The 13,278-nt window shown below is 62.0% G+C and overlaps 2 protein-coding genes across 2 annotated transcripts in view; one reads left to right on the top strand and one right to left on the bottom strand.

Moving 5' to 3' along the window:
* SAMD11 (sterile alpha motif domain containing 11) overlaps positions 1-1,852 on the top strand; it is a 17,844-nt gene extending 15,992 nt beyond the window's left edge. Inside the window, exons 11-14 of the mRNA XM_014543788.1 lie at positions 6-303; positions 499-623; positions 954-1,064; positions 1,148-1,852. Of these exons, the coding sequence (XP_014399274.1) occupies positions 6-303; positions 499-623; positions 954-1,064; positions 1,148-1,393 (780 nt within the window). The 3' untranslated portion in view covers positions 1,394-1,852. The remainder of the gene's footprint in view (positions 1-5; positions 304-498; positions 624-953; positions 1,065-1,147) is intronic.
* Positions 1,513-12,866, bottom strand: NOC2L (NOC2-like nucleolar associated transcriptional repressor). Its single transcript, XM_005871331.2, has 18 exons — positions 12,852-12,866; positions 12,098-12,475; positions 11,887-12,009; positions 11,158-11,278; positions 10,981-11,071; positions 9,315-9,393; positions 9,074-9,184; positions 8,763-8,876; positions 7,930-8,118; positions 7,654-7,793; positions 6,757-6,868; positions 5,067-5,180; positions 4,650-4,751; positions 3,717-3,860; positions 3,522-3,635; positions 2,997-3,129; positions 2,287-2,409; positions 1,513-2,065 (listed from the first exon to the last, which is right to left on the bottom strand). The coding sequence occupies exons 1-18, from the start codon at positions 12,864-12,866 to the stop codon at positions 1,956-1,958; spliced, it is 2,313 nt and encodes a 770-aa protein (XP_005871393.1). The 3' UTR covers positions 1,513-1,955.
* Positions 12,867-13,278: the final 412 nt, after the last annotated feature.

Here is a 13,278-nt window from a genome sequence, read left to right as displayed (position 1 = left end):
GCTCCCCCACCCCGCCGCGGGAGCCCACCCGCCGAACCCCTCGGAAGGGGAGCGTCAGCCCAGCCTCAGCCCGGCCCAGTGAGCCCAAGACCACCGGGGCTGAGCTCTGGGTACAGGATGGCTCTGAGGATGAGCCCCCCAAGGACTCAGACGGAGAGGACCCCGAGATGCTGGCTGTTGGGGGCCGGGGCCTCACCCCAGGTGGAGGGGCCGGCTCTGAGCGGAAGGGACTTCTCTCAGGGTCCCTGCTGCCCCCCTCTCTGCCCTTGAGCGTGCCCTGCGTCAGCCCCTACTTCCACACAGGTGGGCACTCCCTGCTCTAGACCCCTCAGCAGAGGGTGGGGTGGGAGGAGACCCATCCCCCCACGTCTCCTTAGGAAGTCCAAGGGGAGAAAAGGCCCTTTTAGTCATGGATCTGGACAAGGGCAGAGGTCAGCAGATGGGTGGGAACCTGGGAAAGAGGCAGCCACAGTCCTAGTAACACCCCCTCCCAACCAGGCGCCATGGGGGGACTCTTCAGTGATGGGGAGGAGGCCACCACCCCTGAGGACATCAGCAAGTGGACAGTGGACGATGTCTGCAGCTTCGTGGGGGGCCTGTCGGGCTGTGGAGAATACACACGGGTGAGGGGGCACCTGCCCAAGATGGTCCTGAGCTCCTGTTCCCAGTGCCTCTCCTCACCCCCATTCTCCTCCTCAAAGGGTGGGGGGGCACCGCGCATGCTCCCGTCCCAACCTGCAGTGCTATGCCCTCCACACAGGCATATGTCCAAGTTTTCTTTCACATGAATATTTTCCCTACAAACTGCACCAACAGCTCCTCTTGGCTCCGCTTTCCAAAGCCTTGAGCCCTCCACCCCCCACCCCGACCTGGCAGCCTTGGCCTGGCTGAGGGACCCTGAAGGGTGAGCAGGCAGTTCCCACTCAGGCCCTGACAGGCTCCCACCCCACCAGGTCTTCAGAGAACAGGGGATAGATGGGGAGACCCTGCCCCTGCTGACGGAGGAGCACCTCCTGACCACCATGGGGCTAAAGCTGGGGCCTGCTCTCAAGATCCGGGCGCAGGTGCGTGCCAGTGGGGCGGTGGTCCCCTGTCCTGGAGAGACAGCACCAAGGTTGCAGACCCCCAACCCAGGCTCTCTCCACAGGTGGCCAAGCGCTTGGGCCGAGTCTTCTACGTGGCCAGCTTTCCGGTGGCATTGCCACTGCAGCCACCAGCACTGCGGGCCCCCGAGCGGGCACTCACCTCAGGGGAGCAGCCCCCGTCCCCAGCCACGGCCCCCTCACCCTTTGTGGGGGGACTTCCCACTGCCGGCCAAGCCTCACCCAAGCAAGAGAACGGGACCATGGCTCTGCTCCCAGGGCCTTCAGACCCCTCCCAGCCTCTGTGCTGAGTTGTGGAGCCCACCCTTTAGTGCCAGCCACTGCAATGCAAAGGCCCCTCCCCACAGCTGCTTTTCCTCTGGTTTTGGGAGCAAAAACACAAAGAACTTTTAAAAAGAAAACATGTGACTTAAGAGGAAAGGCATGTGTTTTCAAAGACTCTGGGGGTGACGCGGAGCCTGGCGCACAGGCCTGCGATCCAACCTGGGGGCTGCAGACAAACCAAAGACAAGCGGTTCACTGGCCAGGCCGGCCCCTGGCTCCCTTGGGAACGGACTGCAGTGAGATTTCAGCGTCCTGACATCAGGTGAGAGCTCAGCTTCCCTCGTGGGCGCCCAGCACCCTTGGGTGCAGCAGTGGGCTGGCTCCACAACGCAGGTGTCAGTCACCAAGGCTGCCACTCCAGTGATCAGCACAGTGCTTGGTACTTCCTGGTCTTTTATGTTGTAAAAATAAAGCCCTGTCCGCCATCTACTGTCCTTCCTGGGGTATGGGCACTGACCCCAAGGCCTCAGGCCCAAGGCTGAACTGCTGGTGAGATGGGGCACTGCAGGCAGACCAGGATGGTGGCCCTCAGTCCTCCTCAGAGAGTTGTAGGTCTTCCAGTTCATCCTCCGGCCCCTGGGCAAGCAGTCGCCACAGCTCCCGGGGGGCCAGCCCTGACTCTGCATCTGAGCCTCCATCTGCAGGGAGACACCGAGGCTACATAAATTCTGCTTTATCAGAAAGAAGCCAGCCTGGGGGTTACTCATCACTAATTAATCACAGCACTAATTAATTTATCGGTGCCGCTGCTGCTGGCTGCCAGAGCTAGCAGGAACAGAGCAGCTGGCCCTACATCCCCAGGGAGGAGCCTTGGGCACGAGCTCAAAGGGCACAGCACCCTGACCCAGGAACCACTCACCGTCCGAGTTGCTAACTTCTTGGCCACTACTGCTGCCGTCCTCATCTTCATCCTCGTCTTCATCCTGGTCATCCTGGTCGTCGTCCTCTACCCCCTGCTGAGCTCCCGGAGACCTAGGTGTAACTGGGGGCCAAGGCAAGGAGCCCATGGGAGAGGCCCACAGCAGATGCACAAGGGGTGGCAGCTAGGCTCACAGCCCTGCACCAACCCTCCCCTTGGGCAAGTGGAAAAGATTCAGAACTGCCCTGGAGAGTAGTGGGGAGAGGGACAAGGCCTAGGGACACATGTTCCAATTCCAGGAGGCCCACCTCAAATCAAAGAAAGCAAAGTGGTGGGGAAGGGCAGAGTGGCCCCCACAAACAGGAGCTGAGGTGGGAGCAGGCACCCCTCCACCAGGCCTGTTGCCCACCCCCTGGGAGTTCATTCAAGCCGAGCCACACAGGCCCACCTCTCTCTGAGAAGTCTGCAGCATCGTCGTCATCACTGTCCAGGTCAAAGAGGTCCTTGAATTCCACCCTGTCCTCATCCTTTCTGTCCCCCAGCTTCCGCCGCTTTATCTCTGGGAAGTTCAGGTCTTCCAGCTGGAAGGCCCAAAACAAGAGCAGCAGGTGAGGGTGTGCAGGGCGCCCTGGGTGCCAGCCCGGCCACACAGCCACAGCCCTGCCACCAGCAAGAACCCTCATTCCTAGACGGCAGCCACACAGGCCCACCTCTCTCTGAGAAATCTGCAGCATCGTCGTCATCACTATCCAGGTCAAAGAGGTCCTTGAATTCCACCCTGTCCTCATCCTTTCTGTCCCCCAGCTTCCGCCGCTTTATCTCGGGGAAGTTCAGGTCTTCCAGCTGGAAGGCCCAAAACCAGAGCAGCAGGTGAGGGTGCCAGCCCGGCCACACAGCCACAGCCGTGCCACCAGCAAGAACCCTCATTCCTAGACGGCTTCTCCTAGACCCAGTGTCCTGTTTTTCTTTCCCCACACAAACACCTGCTGGGCCACTTTTCCTCCCGAAGCCTAGTGAGCATCCCTGGGAAGGATTCCTGGACAGCCACCCGCCAGGTGGAGGAGGAGGAGGCCCCAGCCACCCACTGGCCTTTAAGTGCCATTCAGGTCACAGTCGCATCCTGCAGGGCAGCCCCACCCCCATCCTGTCTTAAAGTCATAGCCAGGGTGCTAGGTCCTCGTCTCCGAACAATCCAGCCGGGCGTGCCCAGGCTCCGACAGCCTCCCAGCCCGTACCCGCTCTTTGCCACTGATTTCCAGCTGGATCTCCCGGTCCCTCAGTTTCCGCCACTGGCTGTAGTACTTGGTGAGCGGAGTCCCCTCCTCTCGGGTCTGCTTCTCCCAGTCATCCTGTGGGGAAAGGTTGGGGTCACGTCCCATCCTGGGCAAAACCCCAAGCCCCAGCCACACACGAGTGCCCTCCCCACTGACCACGGCCTGCCGGTTGGCCACACCAAAGGAAGCCCTCTGGCGGAGGCTGCAGATGTGGTCTGCGTTCTCCTGCACCTTCTCCAGCAGCTGGCGCACCTGCCGGCAGTAGTTGGCTACCTTGCACTCTCGGAGGAAGGACTTCAGCTGCAGAAGGAAGAGGGGCTCAGCCAGCTCCACACAGGGCTGCTCTGCATGCAACCAAGGGCCCACCCCCTACATGTGCCCAGAGAGGTAGAGGGGTGGAGGCGTGGAGCCCTGGGGCAAGTGCCCGTGGGGGCAGAGCCTCCTGAGAACCAGGGCCTGGTCCCTTCATTTACACACTTGTGGGTTTTTTACTTCGAAGGAGAATCAAGCAGTTGTGGAAACCACAGGACTGCAAAGCCTAAAATACCACCTGGCTCTTTACCCAAAAGAATGTGCTGATCTCTGGGGCTTCAAGCCCAGAAATAGAGCCTTGCCCACCCGAACCCAAGTCCCGATGGGCTCTGAGCCAGTGCACTGGGTGGAGGCAACCCCACCCCAGGGCCCTGCAGACAGACAGCACCGCTCCCAGGAGGCACAGGCCTCCCTGAAACAGGAGCATCTCGGCTGAAAACGAAGGACTCCCCTGAGAGTCAGCAGGGGCTTCCGGGAGGGAGGGAGGGTGCCCCCCCCACCCCCCTATCCCCTGAAGGAAGCTGAGGGAGCCCTACCTCCCCACCACACTCAGGACCACAGGGGAGGCATGCAGGCAGGAGACCAGCCCACTCAGGCCCAACTCCCCCAGGACAGACTCAGGGCCCAGGGTCCCACCACTGGCTCTGTGGCTGAGACAGGCTGCCGTCTTCTGCCCTTGTGTCAACAGGGCTGAGGCGATTAAACAGTCTAGTCAGCCTCACAGGAGGTCACAGAGGGGTCTGGGCAGGGCAGGGGAGCCGGGCAGCGGGCACTCACCTGCAGGATGGCCGGCAGCGCCAGTTCCGGGAAGGCGATGCTATGGGCCTGGCTGTGCAGGTACTCAAGGGTGAGGTCGTACAGCTGCTCCACCAGCCCATCCTGAGGAGCAACGGGAGGAGAGCTCAGGCACCTCCCTCACAGGCTGAATGCCAGCTCCCTCTCCAGGGGAGAAGGAGGTGGGGACCCACAGCTTCACTCAGGCTCATGGGGCTGGGGCCCACGGGTGTCTGCTCCCCGACCCTGGGGGCCGACAAGAGTCCATGCAGAAACTCCACAGGGCAGCAAGCCCCTCCTGTTCACACTCCTCTTGCCTCCATGGTCACTCAGGATGCTGACCACAGTGTCCTCTGACATCCTGCGGTGACCCCACCCGGGGCACTCCCTCCCTAGCCCCTCCCTGGAGGCCAGCCTCACCCGGTAAGCCTTCTCCTGCAGGTTGACCTTAGACAGCTTCAGGATCACAGCGAAGTTGATGGGCTTGGAACTCATCCGTCCTGGCTTCCTGTTGAAGTCAACCTGCTGGAAAACCTGCAGGACCGACAGCCTCATCAGACTGCAGTGCTCACAACCACTGCACCCCCGCCCCCCGGGGCCCTGAAGACCCGCCGTGAGAGTAGGGACAAGTGGCCAGAGGCAGTGCCAGCCCTGCAGCCCCACAGACCCCCTGGCCCAAGAGCCTGTTTGCCTTCCAGAGCTCTGGTGGCCCCCAAGGGAGCCCCGCCGTCCCAGAGTGGGACCCTGGCCAACGGGCGTGCCCAGGCCCCGCGTCCGGAGACGAGTCCTTCAGTCCAGGACCACAGCAGCCTCACCCACGATCATGTCCCCAAGGGCTGCATCCCCAGGAGCAACACACTGAGGGGCATGAGGTCTCAGACTGGGGCTGGCAGCCCTGCCTCTGCGTCCTCTACAGAGGGCAGGCTGCTCTGTGCGGGCCCTGCCTCGGGGAGAAGCCCTCCCGGTCAGGAGGCTAAGGCTGCCCAGGAACAGAGTGAGTGCCTGGCCTCTCAGCTGGGCACCTCCCCAGGACACCAGGGCTGGGGAGGTGGGGTGGGGGGGTTCATTTTATGAGCGTGAATTTTCTGTCCCTGCCTTAGGGGTGATCGGGATGAGTTCCTGAGGGGCATGAGGGCCGAGGCTGGGAGAGCCCAACTGTGGAAGGCACCCCCAATAAGAGACTCCACAGAGCCGAGCTCAGGTCAGCTCCAGATGAGAAGCAGCCGTGATGTGTGGACAACAAAGTGGTCCCCGGGAGGGCAGGGTGCTTGCCCCAGCCTGGCTCAGCCTGGGGGGAAGGAGGTGGTCTGATCTCCCACACAGGCTGCTCTTAACCCCTTTTCCACCCAGGGAGGGAAGGGCTGGGGCTCCCCGGAGGCAGAGAGCTCAGCTTCCGCCTCTGTGGTCAGTTTTCTCTGGAGAGGAGAGGCCTGCACCCATGGGTGAGGGATGTGCGGGACGTAGCTATGGCGAGCCCAGATGGGGTCAGTGCAAAAGTGAAGGCGGAAAGAGATCAGTTGGCGGGGGGGGGGGGGGGGGGGGGGGGGGGGGTCATTCTATGAGCATGAAGCTTGCACTGTCCCTGCCTCAGGGCATTGAGTGAGGAGGTTCCTGAGGTTCCCTCCCTCCCCCTCCTGCTCCAGGGCAACCACAAACCTGACCTTTGTCTTCCTGAGGCACGGCTCTGAGCTGTCTGGTGGGTGATGGGTGTGAACTTCTGAGTATTTCCTGGGTTGGGGCCTGACCACCAGTGGATTTCTGGGTTTTGGACCACAGCCTTTCCCAACTGAGCTTACGTGAGCATGCACACGCAGATGTACACGCTCGTGCACACACTCGGGGATGTGCAGAGGGCAGATGCAGCCTTGGAATCAGACCTGGGTTTCCAGCCTGGATCTCCCGCTCACGCTCATGTCGGGCAAATGCCCAGATTGACCCAGGTCTGTGCCCTAAAACCAGCAACCTCAGGCCCACCCCACGAGGCAGCTTCCTTGTCCTCACTGCTGCTCTTGCCAACGAACACATGCACCAGCCTGGGCAGGACCAGGGATGCCCTGGCAGCACCTGTGCTCTGCAGGTGAAGGCCCCGCCCGCTCACCTCCCTACTCACCTCAAGGATGAAGGGCAGCACGGGGATGAAGGTGCCGGTGCCCTCGGAGAGCAGCGTCAGGATGCGCACACAGTGCATGCGCAGCGGGTAGAAGCGTGCGGTAGGAACCAGCCTAGGAGCAGGAGGATGGGAGTGAGACGAGGCTCAGCCCCAGGGATCCCACAAGCCCGCCCCACCCTCCTGGCACTGCCCCGACCCTTCCCATAGAGCCCCCACCGCAGCAAGGACCTATCACCCTCTCAGGGTCACTGGCCACACCTGCCCCACCGGATCCCTGACAGAACAGGGCAGGACACAGGCCCTCAGGACTTGCCTCCGTGCTCAGCTATGGGGCTGAGGGGACACCCAACCAGGTTTAACTTTGTTTCATTTTAATGTGTTTGTAGGGATCATTCATTCAAGCCTTTCATCCCAGCTTTCAACTCTCCTTCAGGAGGACAGGGCTGCCCCCTCCTGGCCAACAGCCACCAGGCCATGCACAGCTCCTCCATTCTCTGCTGAGACCCACGCCCAATATTCACACCCAGGATTGCACACACCAGACCCCACTTGCTCTCTCCAAGAACCCCATGCAAATAAACCCAATCCCCTTCAAACTGCACGTGGCCCTCTCCCAGAATGCACACTGCTGCATCCTCGGACAGAGATGCTAGGGAGGCACTCACGGCACAAGCCCCCCAGAAGCCCAGCTGCCCGAGCGTGGGGTCCTCCCACACAGGGTACAGGCCGCAGACAGCTCTAGCCCAGCCCTTCCACGGGTGTCGCCGAGTCACAGACCGCAGACCCTCCCTAGAGGCCTGGCCACCTGCAAGAGGACCCTTGCAGGAAGCCTCTGTGTACTGCCCCTGCCCCTGCCCTGCCCTCTAGGCCTCGGGGTCCCCGCACACTCAGACTCACTTGATGCAGCCGAGCACGACCTGGGCGAGGGGGTAGATCAAGGGCTGAAGGGTGTCGCTGGGGCAGATGGTGCTGAGGACGCGGCACCACAGCTGCAGGCAGTGCATGAACTGCCAGTTGTACACGGACTGGTGTGTCTCCTGCAGGGAGCCCCCAAGTCAACAGGGTCCCCAGGGCCCAGGCCCTCCTCCGCACCATGCATACAGGCCCCCGCAAGTTGTGCCCCTCCCAACCCCACAACAAGGACCCTGCCCAAGCCCCAGCCCGGCCACACACCTTCTTGCGCATGGTCATGGCGTTGCGCAGGTGGATGGCGAGCTGGCGGATGTACAGGAAGGCGTGCTGGTAGGCGACGCTGGTGTCCAGCGCCAGCAGCTCAGTCAGCGTCCGCTGCATGAAGCTGATGAGGGGCAGGGTGCTGGGGGAGGTGAACTTGCAGTTCCTCACGTACGTGATGTACATTTGCTGCCAGAAGACCAGTCACAGCTGCCTGAGCTCCCAGGCCCCGAGGCCCCACCGTGACACCTGGGTCTGACCCTCAGAGCTACTGCCTCTCAGAAGCACAGCCTGGCCGTGTCTGCTGCAGACCCTCCCCTGGGGCCCCTGCTGCTGCTCAGCTTCCACAGGGGTGCACCCATAACCTGGGGCACAGAGCCTGCAGTCAGAGGGCGGGCCCAGTACCAAGGGAGGGTGAACTCCAGCAGGAACAAGTTTGGGGGCCAGCAAAGGGGCCATGAGGGCCTGAGAGGGAGGAGCCCTGCTGCCAGGCCTATGCAGGGGGATCTGGAAGGTCCCCATGCGAGGCAGGCCACCCTTGGTTTGGAGTCAGGCACCAGGGTCCCTGCCCCTCTCCACACCCGATGTCCTTGTGCACTGAGGGGACAGCTGCATACTGCAGTCCACAGAAGCGGGGGAGGAGGCAGGGATGCCATCATTGTCACCACCCCTTCTCAGGGAGGAAAGGTGACAAGGACCTGGATCTGCCTTGAGCCAGTCCGTGAGAGGTGCTGACCACGAAGGCAGCCTGCCAGCCCTCAGGCTCAGGCTCTCAAGTCTGACCCGATGGACACAGATGGGGCAGCAGGGGCGGGAGCCGCTGGCCACACTACCTTCAGGACGGGGCTCAGGAAGGTGTCTTTCTTGTGCCGGCAGACTCTGATGAGGACCAGGAAGGCCAACACTCGGACTGTCTCCTCGCCCGTGCTCCACAGGACCACCATCCTCTGCAAGGAGCGAGACGTCACGGCCGGCCCCGGCCCCCCCAGTCCAGCCAGAGGCATCCGTGGACATGGCCGAGAAGCAGCCCAGCTCAGAACCTGTCCCCACGTGCCCAGCTGTGTTGCCCGAGACAGATCCCAGTGTGGGGGGCATGCTTGAGGGTAGCCACATGCACTCGAGCACGCCAATGGGGAATGCCCACCTTGAGCAGCATGCGGCACTGCTTGGGGAAGGTCAAGAAGTAGGGCACGGAGCTGCTGATGTGCTGCAGGAGGGCCGCTGCCACCGTCGCCTCTGCCACGCAGGCCACTAGCTGAGGGAGCAGGAGGTCAGCGCCGCCAAACCCACCACATGGAGATACAGAGAAGGACCAGACCACTGCCCATGGCCAGGCCCTGCTGACCCAGCAGCCCGCCACCCCCCCATCCCCGCGGACATCACACCTGTATGACTGAGCTCAGGTAAGCCTTGACGTCCAGCCGGAGCTTCCCCCACAGCGGGCTACTGGATGGCTGCAGCACCCTGCAGAGACCACCCCACCCCACCCCACCGAGTGAGACCCAAACCTTAGACACGCCCCAGCTCACACGTTCTGTCCGTGCACAAGACACAGGGCACGGGGCCCTGTGGGGAGACCCTCCCAAGAGTGGCCATGACCAATGCCTGAGGGATAGACTGCCACTTCCCCAGGGTTCCCAGAGGCACACACCTGTGACAGGCAGGGAGGGCCCTGGGGTTTAACCCAGGCGCTAACCACCACCACTGCAACCACGTATTCTGTGGCCCAAACAAGCTTTAAAAAAAGCAAAGTCGCCCTGGCAGTCTACTCCGTGGATAGAGCGTCGACCTGCGGGCTTAAGCGTCCTGGGTTCGATTCCTCTAGTCAAGGGCATGTACCTCAGTTGCAGGCTCAATCCTCTGCCCCGGTCGGGGTGCAGGGTGCATGCGGGAAGCAACCAATCAATGTGTCTCTCTCACATCGATGTTTCTCTCTGTCTCTCCCCCTCTCTTCCACTCTCTCTAAAAATCAATGGAAAAATACCCTCTGGTGAGGATTAGTAACAACAAAACCCTGAAGCGGCCCAGCCGGTGTGGCTCAGTGGGTTAAATGTCATCCCATGGACCAAGAGCTGAGTTGTGGGCTCCATCCCCAGTAGGGACGTGTGGGAGGCAGCTGATGGACGAGTCTCTGTCATCAATGTTTCTCTCTCCCTCTCCGTCTAAAAATCAATAAAAAGATGTTTAAAAACCACCTGCTGAAGTACATGAAGGGGCAAAGGCCAGGGGCACCATGACAGCTCACTCTGCCCAGGAGGCAGTGCCCTCCACTTCCTCCAGCGAGGGCAGTGCAGTGGCCTCCTTCCCAGGAGGGCACCGCCAATACAGCACCTGCTGCCCGCACACTCACTGCCGCCCCCTTCCACCCTGCCCGGGTCAGACAGGGCGCCTCCACTCGGCCCAACCCTCCTCAACCCATCAGTCCAGCCTGATCACCACCACCAGGCCCAGGTGATGACAGAGGGCCTCTCTGGACACTTCTTTCTTCCTTCGAAATAGCTGTGTGGCCCTCCCTGCCCCAAGGAACCCGTTCTACCCATCTGCTGCCCTCCTCCCTCCTCTGAATACAGCTCCTCTGCTCGATCTACCTCTAACTCTAACGTGGAAGGTAAGGTTCTCAAACCCAGCATCGACCAGGCCCCCCAGGAGACACACCCAGCAACCGCAGGGCAAAGGGCAAGGAGAGAGTGAACAAGACTGTTCATCCAAAGAGGAAAAAGAGAAGAACAGAGGGAGAGAAGAAGGGAGGGAGGGAGGGAGGGAGGGAGGAGGGGAGAGAGAAAGAATTCTGACTGGGGGAAATGGGGAACAAAAGGAAGTAGTTTGTGGTCCCTGAGAAATTCTGGGCAGAGAATTTCCCTTCTCAGGAAGAAAAAAGGATAGGGCCACACCAACGGGCCCTGGGAGCTGAGCCTCTCCCCAGAGCCCAGAGAGAGCCTGCTGTCCCCAACATCCCTCTGTGCCAGCTGGGCCCAGAGGGAACTGCCAGGTCCCAGACCTCTGCTCTCCCCACACTGCAGGGCCCTGAGCACCCCCACACCCCTCCCTCACCTGCTGCTGTCCTTTGGGGCTTTTCCAAACAGCAGCTTCTGGAGGCAGCCAAGGAGATCTCTGACGCAGAAGGTGACCAGAGCGTTGAACACTGCAACGAGGGGACCACAGATGCCACTCACAGGACAGCAGATGGAACAGAGAGCCTGTACCCCAGGTCCCCTGGCCCCAGCTCACCAGCACCGTCTGTGACCTGGAATTTAATGGCCTCAGCACCCTCGGGGTCTCCTTGGGTGGTAGCCACAGCCGCTCGGAACGCCTGCACAACTTCGTGGAACAGCTTTGGAGTCAGGTGCTGCTGAAGGGGCAACAGAACCCAGAATGTTGAGGGAGCCATCAGCTGTGCTGGACAGAGGGAGAGGCAGCCAGCGGCTCCCAGAACCTGCCCTAGGAGAGAATGGCACCCCTCGCCCTCATTCTCACACAAGGCAAGAGGTGGGGACAGTGTTCCATGTGCCAGGAATAAAAAGACAGAGTCCAGAATCCTCCCGGGTGGGCAGGGAGCCTAGCTCAGGGACCACGGGGGCGGGGCTGAGGGTCCCAGATCGGGACGATGGCCAGCTGTGCACAGCTTCTGGAGTGCTCCCTTTCCGCCCCTTCCTGTCCCTACAGAAACCACGGCCAGACCCTCGGAAGAAGGGGCCTGGCTTAACCAACTAGCAAAGGCACAGAGACCATATCCTGCCCACAAGAGACTTGAGGGAGCAAGGAGCCCAAGAGAGGAACTGAGAGCAAAGGAGCAGGCAGAGCCCCTAGGATGTGACTGAAGGAGAGAGCGCAGTCCTAGAGCCTCCTCGCCTGCGGAAGAGCCATGCGAGGTAGCTGGCTGCTAGGAGAAGGGGACCTCCCATCTGCACGGTCCCAGGGCCGGCTCCGACCGGGGGGATGGGTCCGGCCATTTCTCACTTTCGCTGCCTGCTTCCATCTCTCGACCATGGCCAGGGTCACCGGGGTGGAATCCCTCTTCTTCCCCTTCAGTCCTCTGGAGGCCCCATCCTTGTCCTCCTCACCTTCCTCTTCACTGGCTTCCTGCACCAGACACAGAGGGCCCGGCTAGAGCAGGACGTCGAGGCCAGGAGTATGCCCCTGCCCCCACCAGCTCCGTCCGCGCCCTCGCCTCCAGCGTGTCGGGCAGGGAGTGCAGCGGCTCCTCTCCGTCCTCAGAGCCGTCCGAGTCGCTGAAGTCCAGCAGGCTCTGGTCGTTCTCCTGCAGGAACTTGTAGAACTCGGGGTCTTTGTCCTTCAGCCGAGAAAGCTGGTCCTTGTGCTCAGATGCCCGGCCTTTACGTCGGCTGGGGAGGTGGGGGTCAGTCCTCAAGTCAGATGGGTGGGCAGAGCCCGTGGGGTGGGGGGTAAGGCTTGCTGGCCTCTTCTGGGAAGATAAAGGGCTAACCTGCTCCCTCACAACAGCTACTGACAGCTGAGGCGGGGATTTCAGGGGGTAGGTTTTCAGATCGCCCCGGGCCCCAAGGTCCACACTCACACATCCCTCTCTCTACGTTTCAGCAGGTGCATTTCAAACCCAACGTGCACAACGCCGAACCCGGGGTCCCCCAAACTTGCTCTGCCCACCCCTGCTTCACCTCAGTGGTTGGCCACTCGACCTTTCCAGGCACTCACGCGGGTGGAAGGTCGCCCTGCCTGTCTCTCAGACCCAGCATGCACTCTGCCAGGAGATCTCACCAGCAACGTCTTCGAAACCCCTCCCGCCTCCTCTCCGACCAGACCATCTCTCAGGCCCCAGAAGGGTCCCTCCCGGTCCCATCCTGCGCCGACAGCAGCCCCGTGACTCTCGGTGTCCCCCGTCACGTGCCATTCCTGCACTCGCAGCACCAACCCCTGCGACGTCCCAAGTTCCTGGGACGCCTAACGGAGGGCTCCTCCATCGCCTCTCAGGTCCACCCTCTCCTCCGCGGGAGGCCCCTCCCAGCTCGGACCCGCTGTCCTGCCGCCTGCACCACCAGGACGGGCTCCCCGACCGGCGGCGCCGCCTGCTCCCTGGGTCTCTGGCTAATGACCACCTCTTCCCACGACCTTGTCACGCCGCTCGGCACAAGACGCCCGCCACGCTCCCGCCTTTCCTTCCTGTCTACCCTGCACTTCCTGCTCACCCAGCCCGAGGGGCCTCCCGGACCAGCCTGCGCCCGCCCCAACCAGGCTAGGCAGCGGGCGGCCGCTCGGTCAGCACCCGGTGAAAGAATAAACAAGCCCGAGGGTGCGGGGCAGGGGCCACCGGTCCCCAGGTCTCAAGGCTGAGGCCCCGGGAATAGTCTGCACCCCGCGGTGGGCGCGCCGGGA

The sequence above is a fragment of the Myotis brandtii genome, unplaced genomic scaffold (genome assembly GCF_000412655.1).
Source record: "Myotis brandtii unplaced genomic scaffold, ASM41265v1 scaffold334, whole genome shotgun sequence".
Taxonomy (NCBI): domain Eukaryota; kingdom Metazoa; phylum Chordata; class Mammalia; order Chiroptera; family Vespertilionidae; genus Myotis; species Myotis brandtii.
The sequence above is the reverse complement of the archived record's forward strand: the minus strand, read 5'-3'. Positions and strand labels throughout refer to the sequence as shown.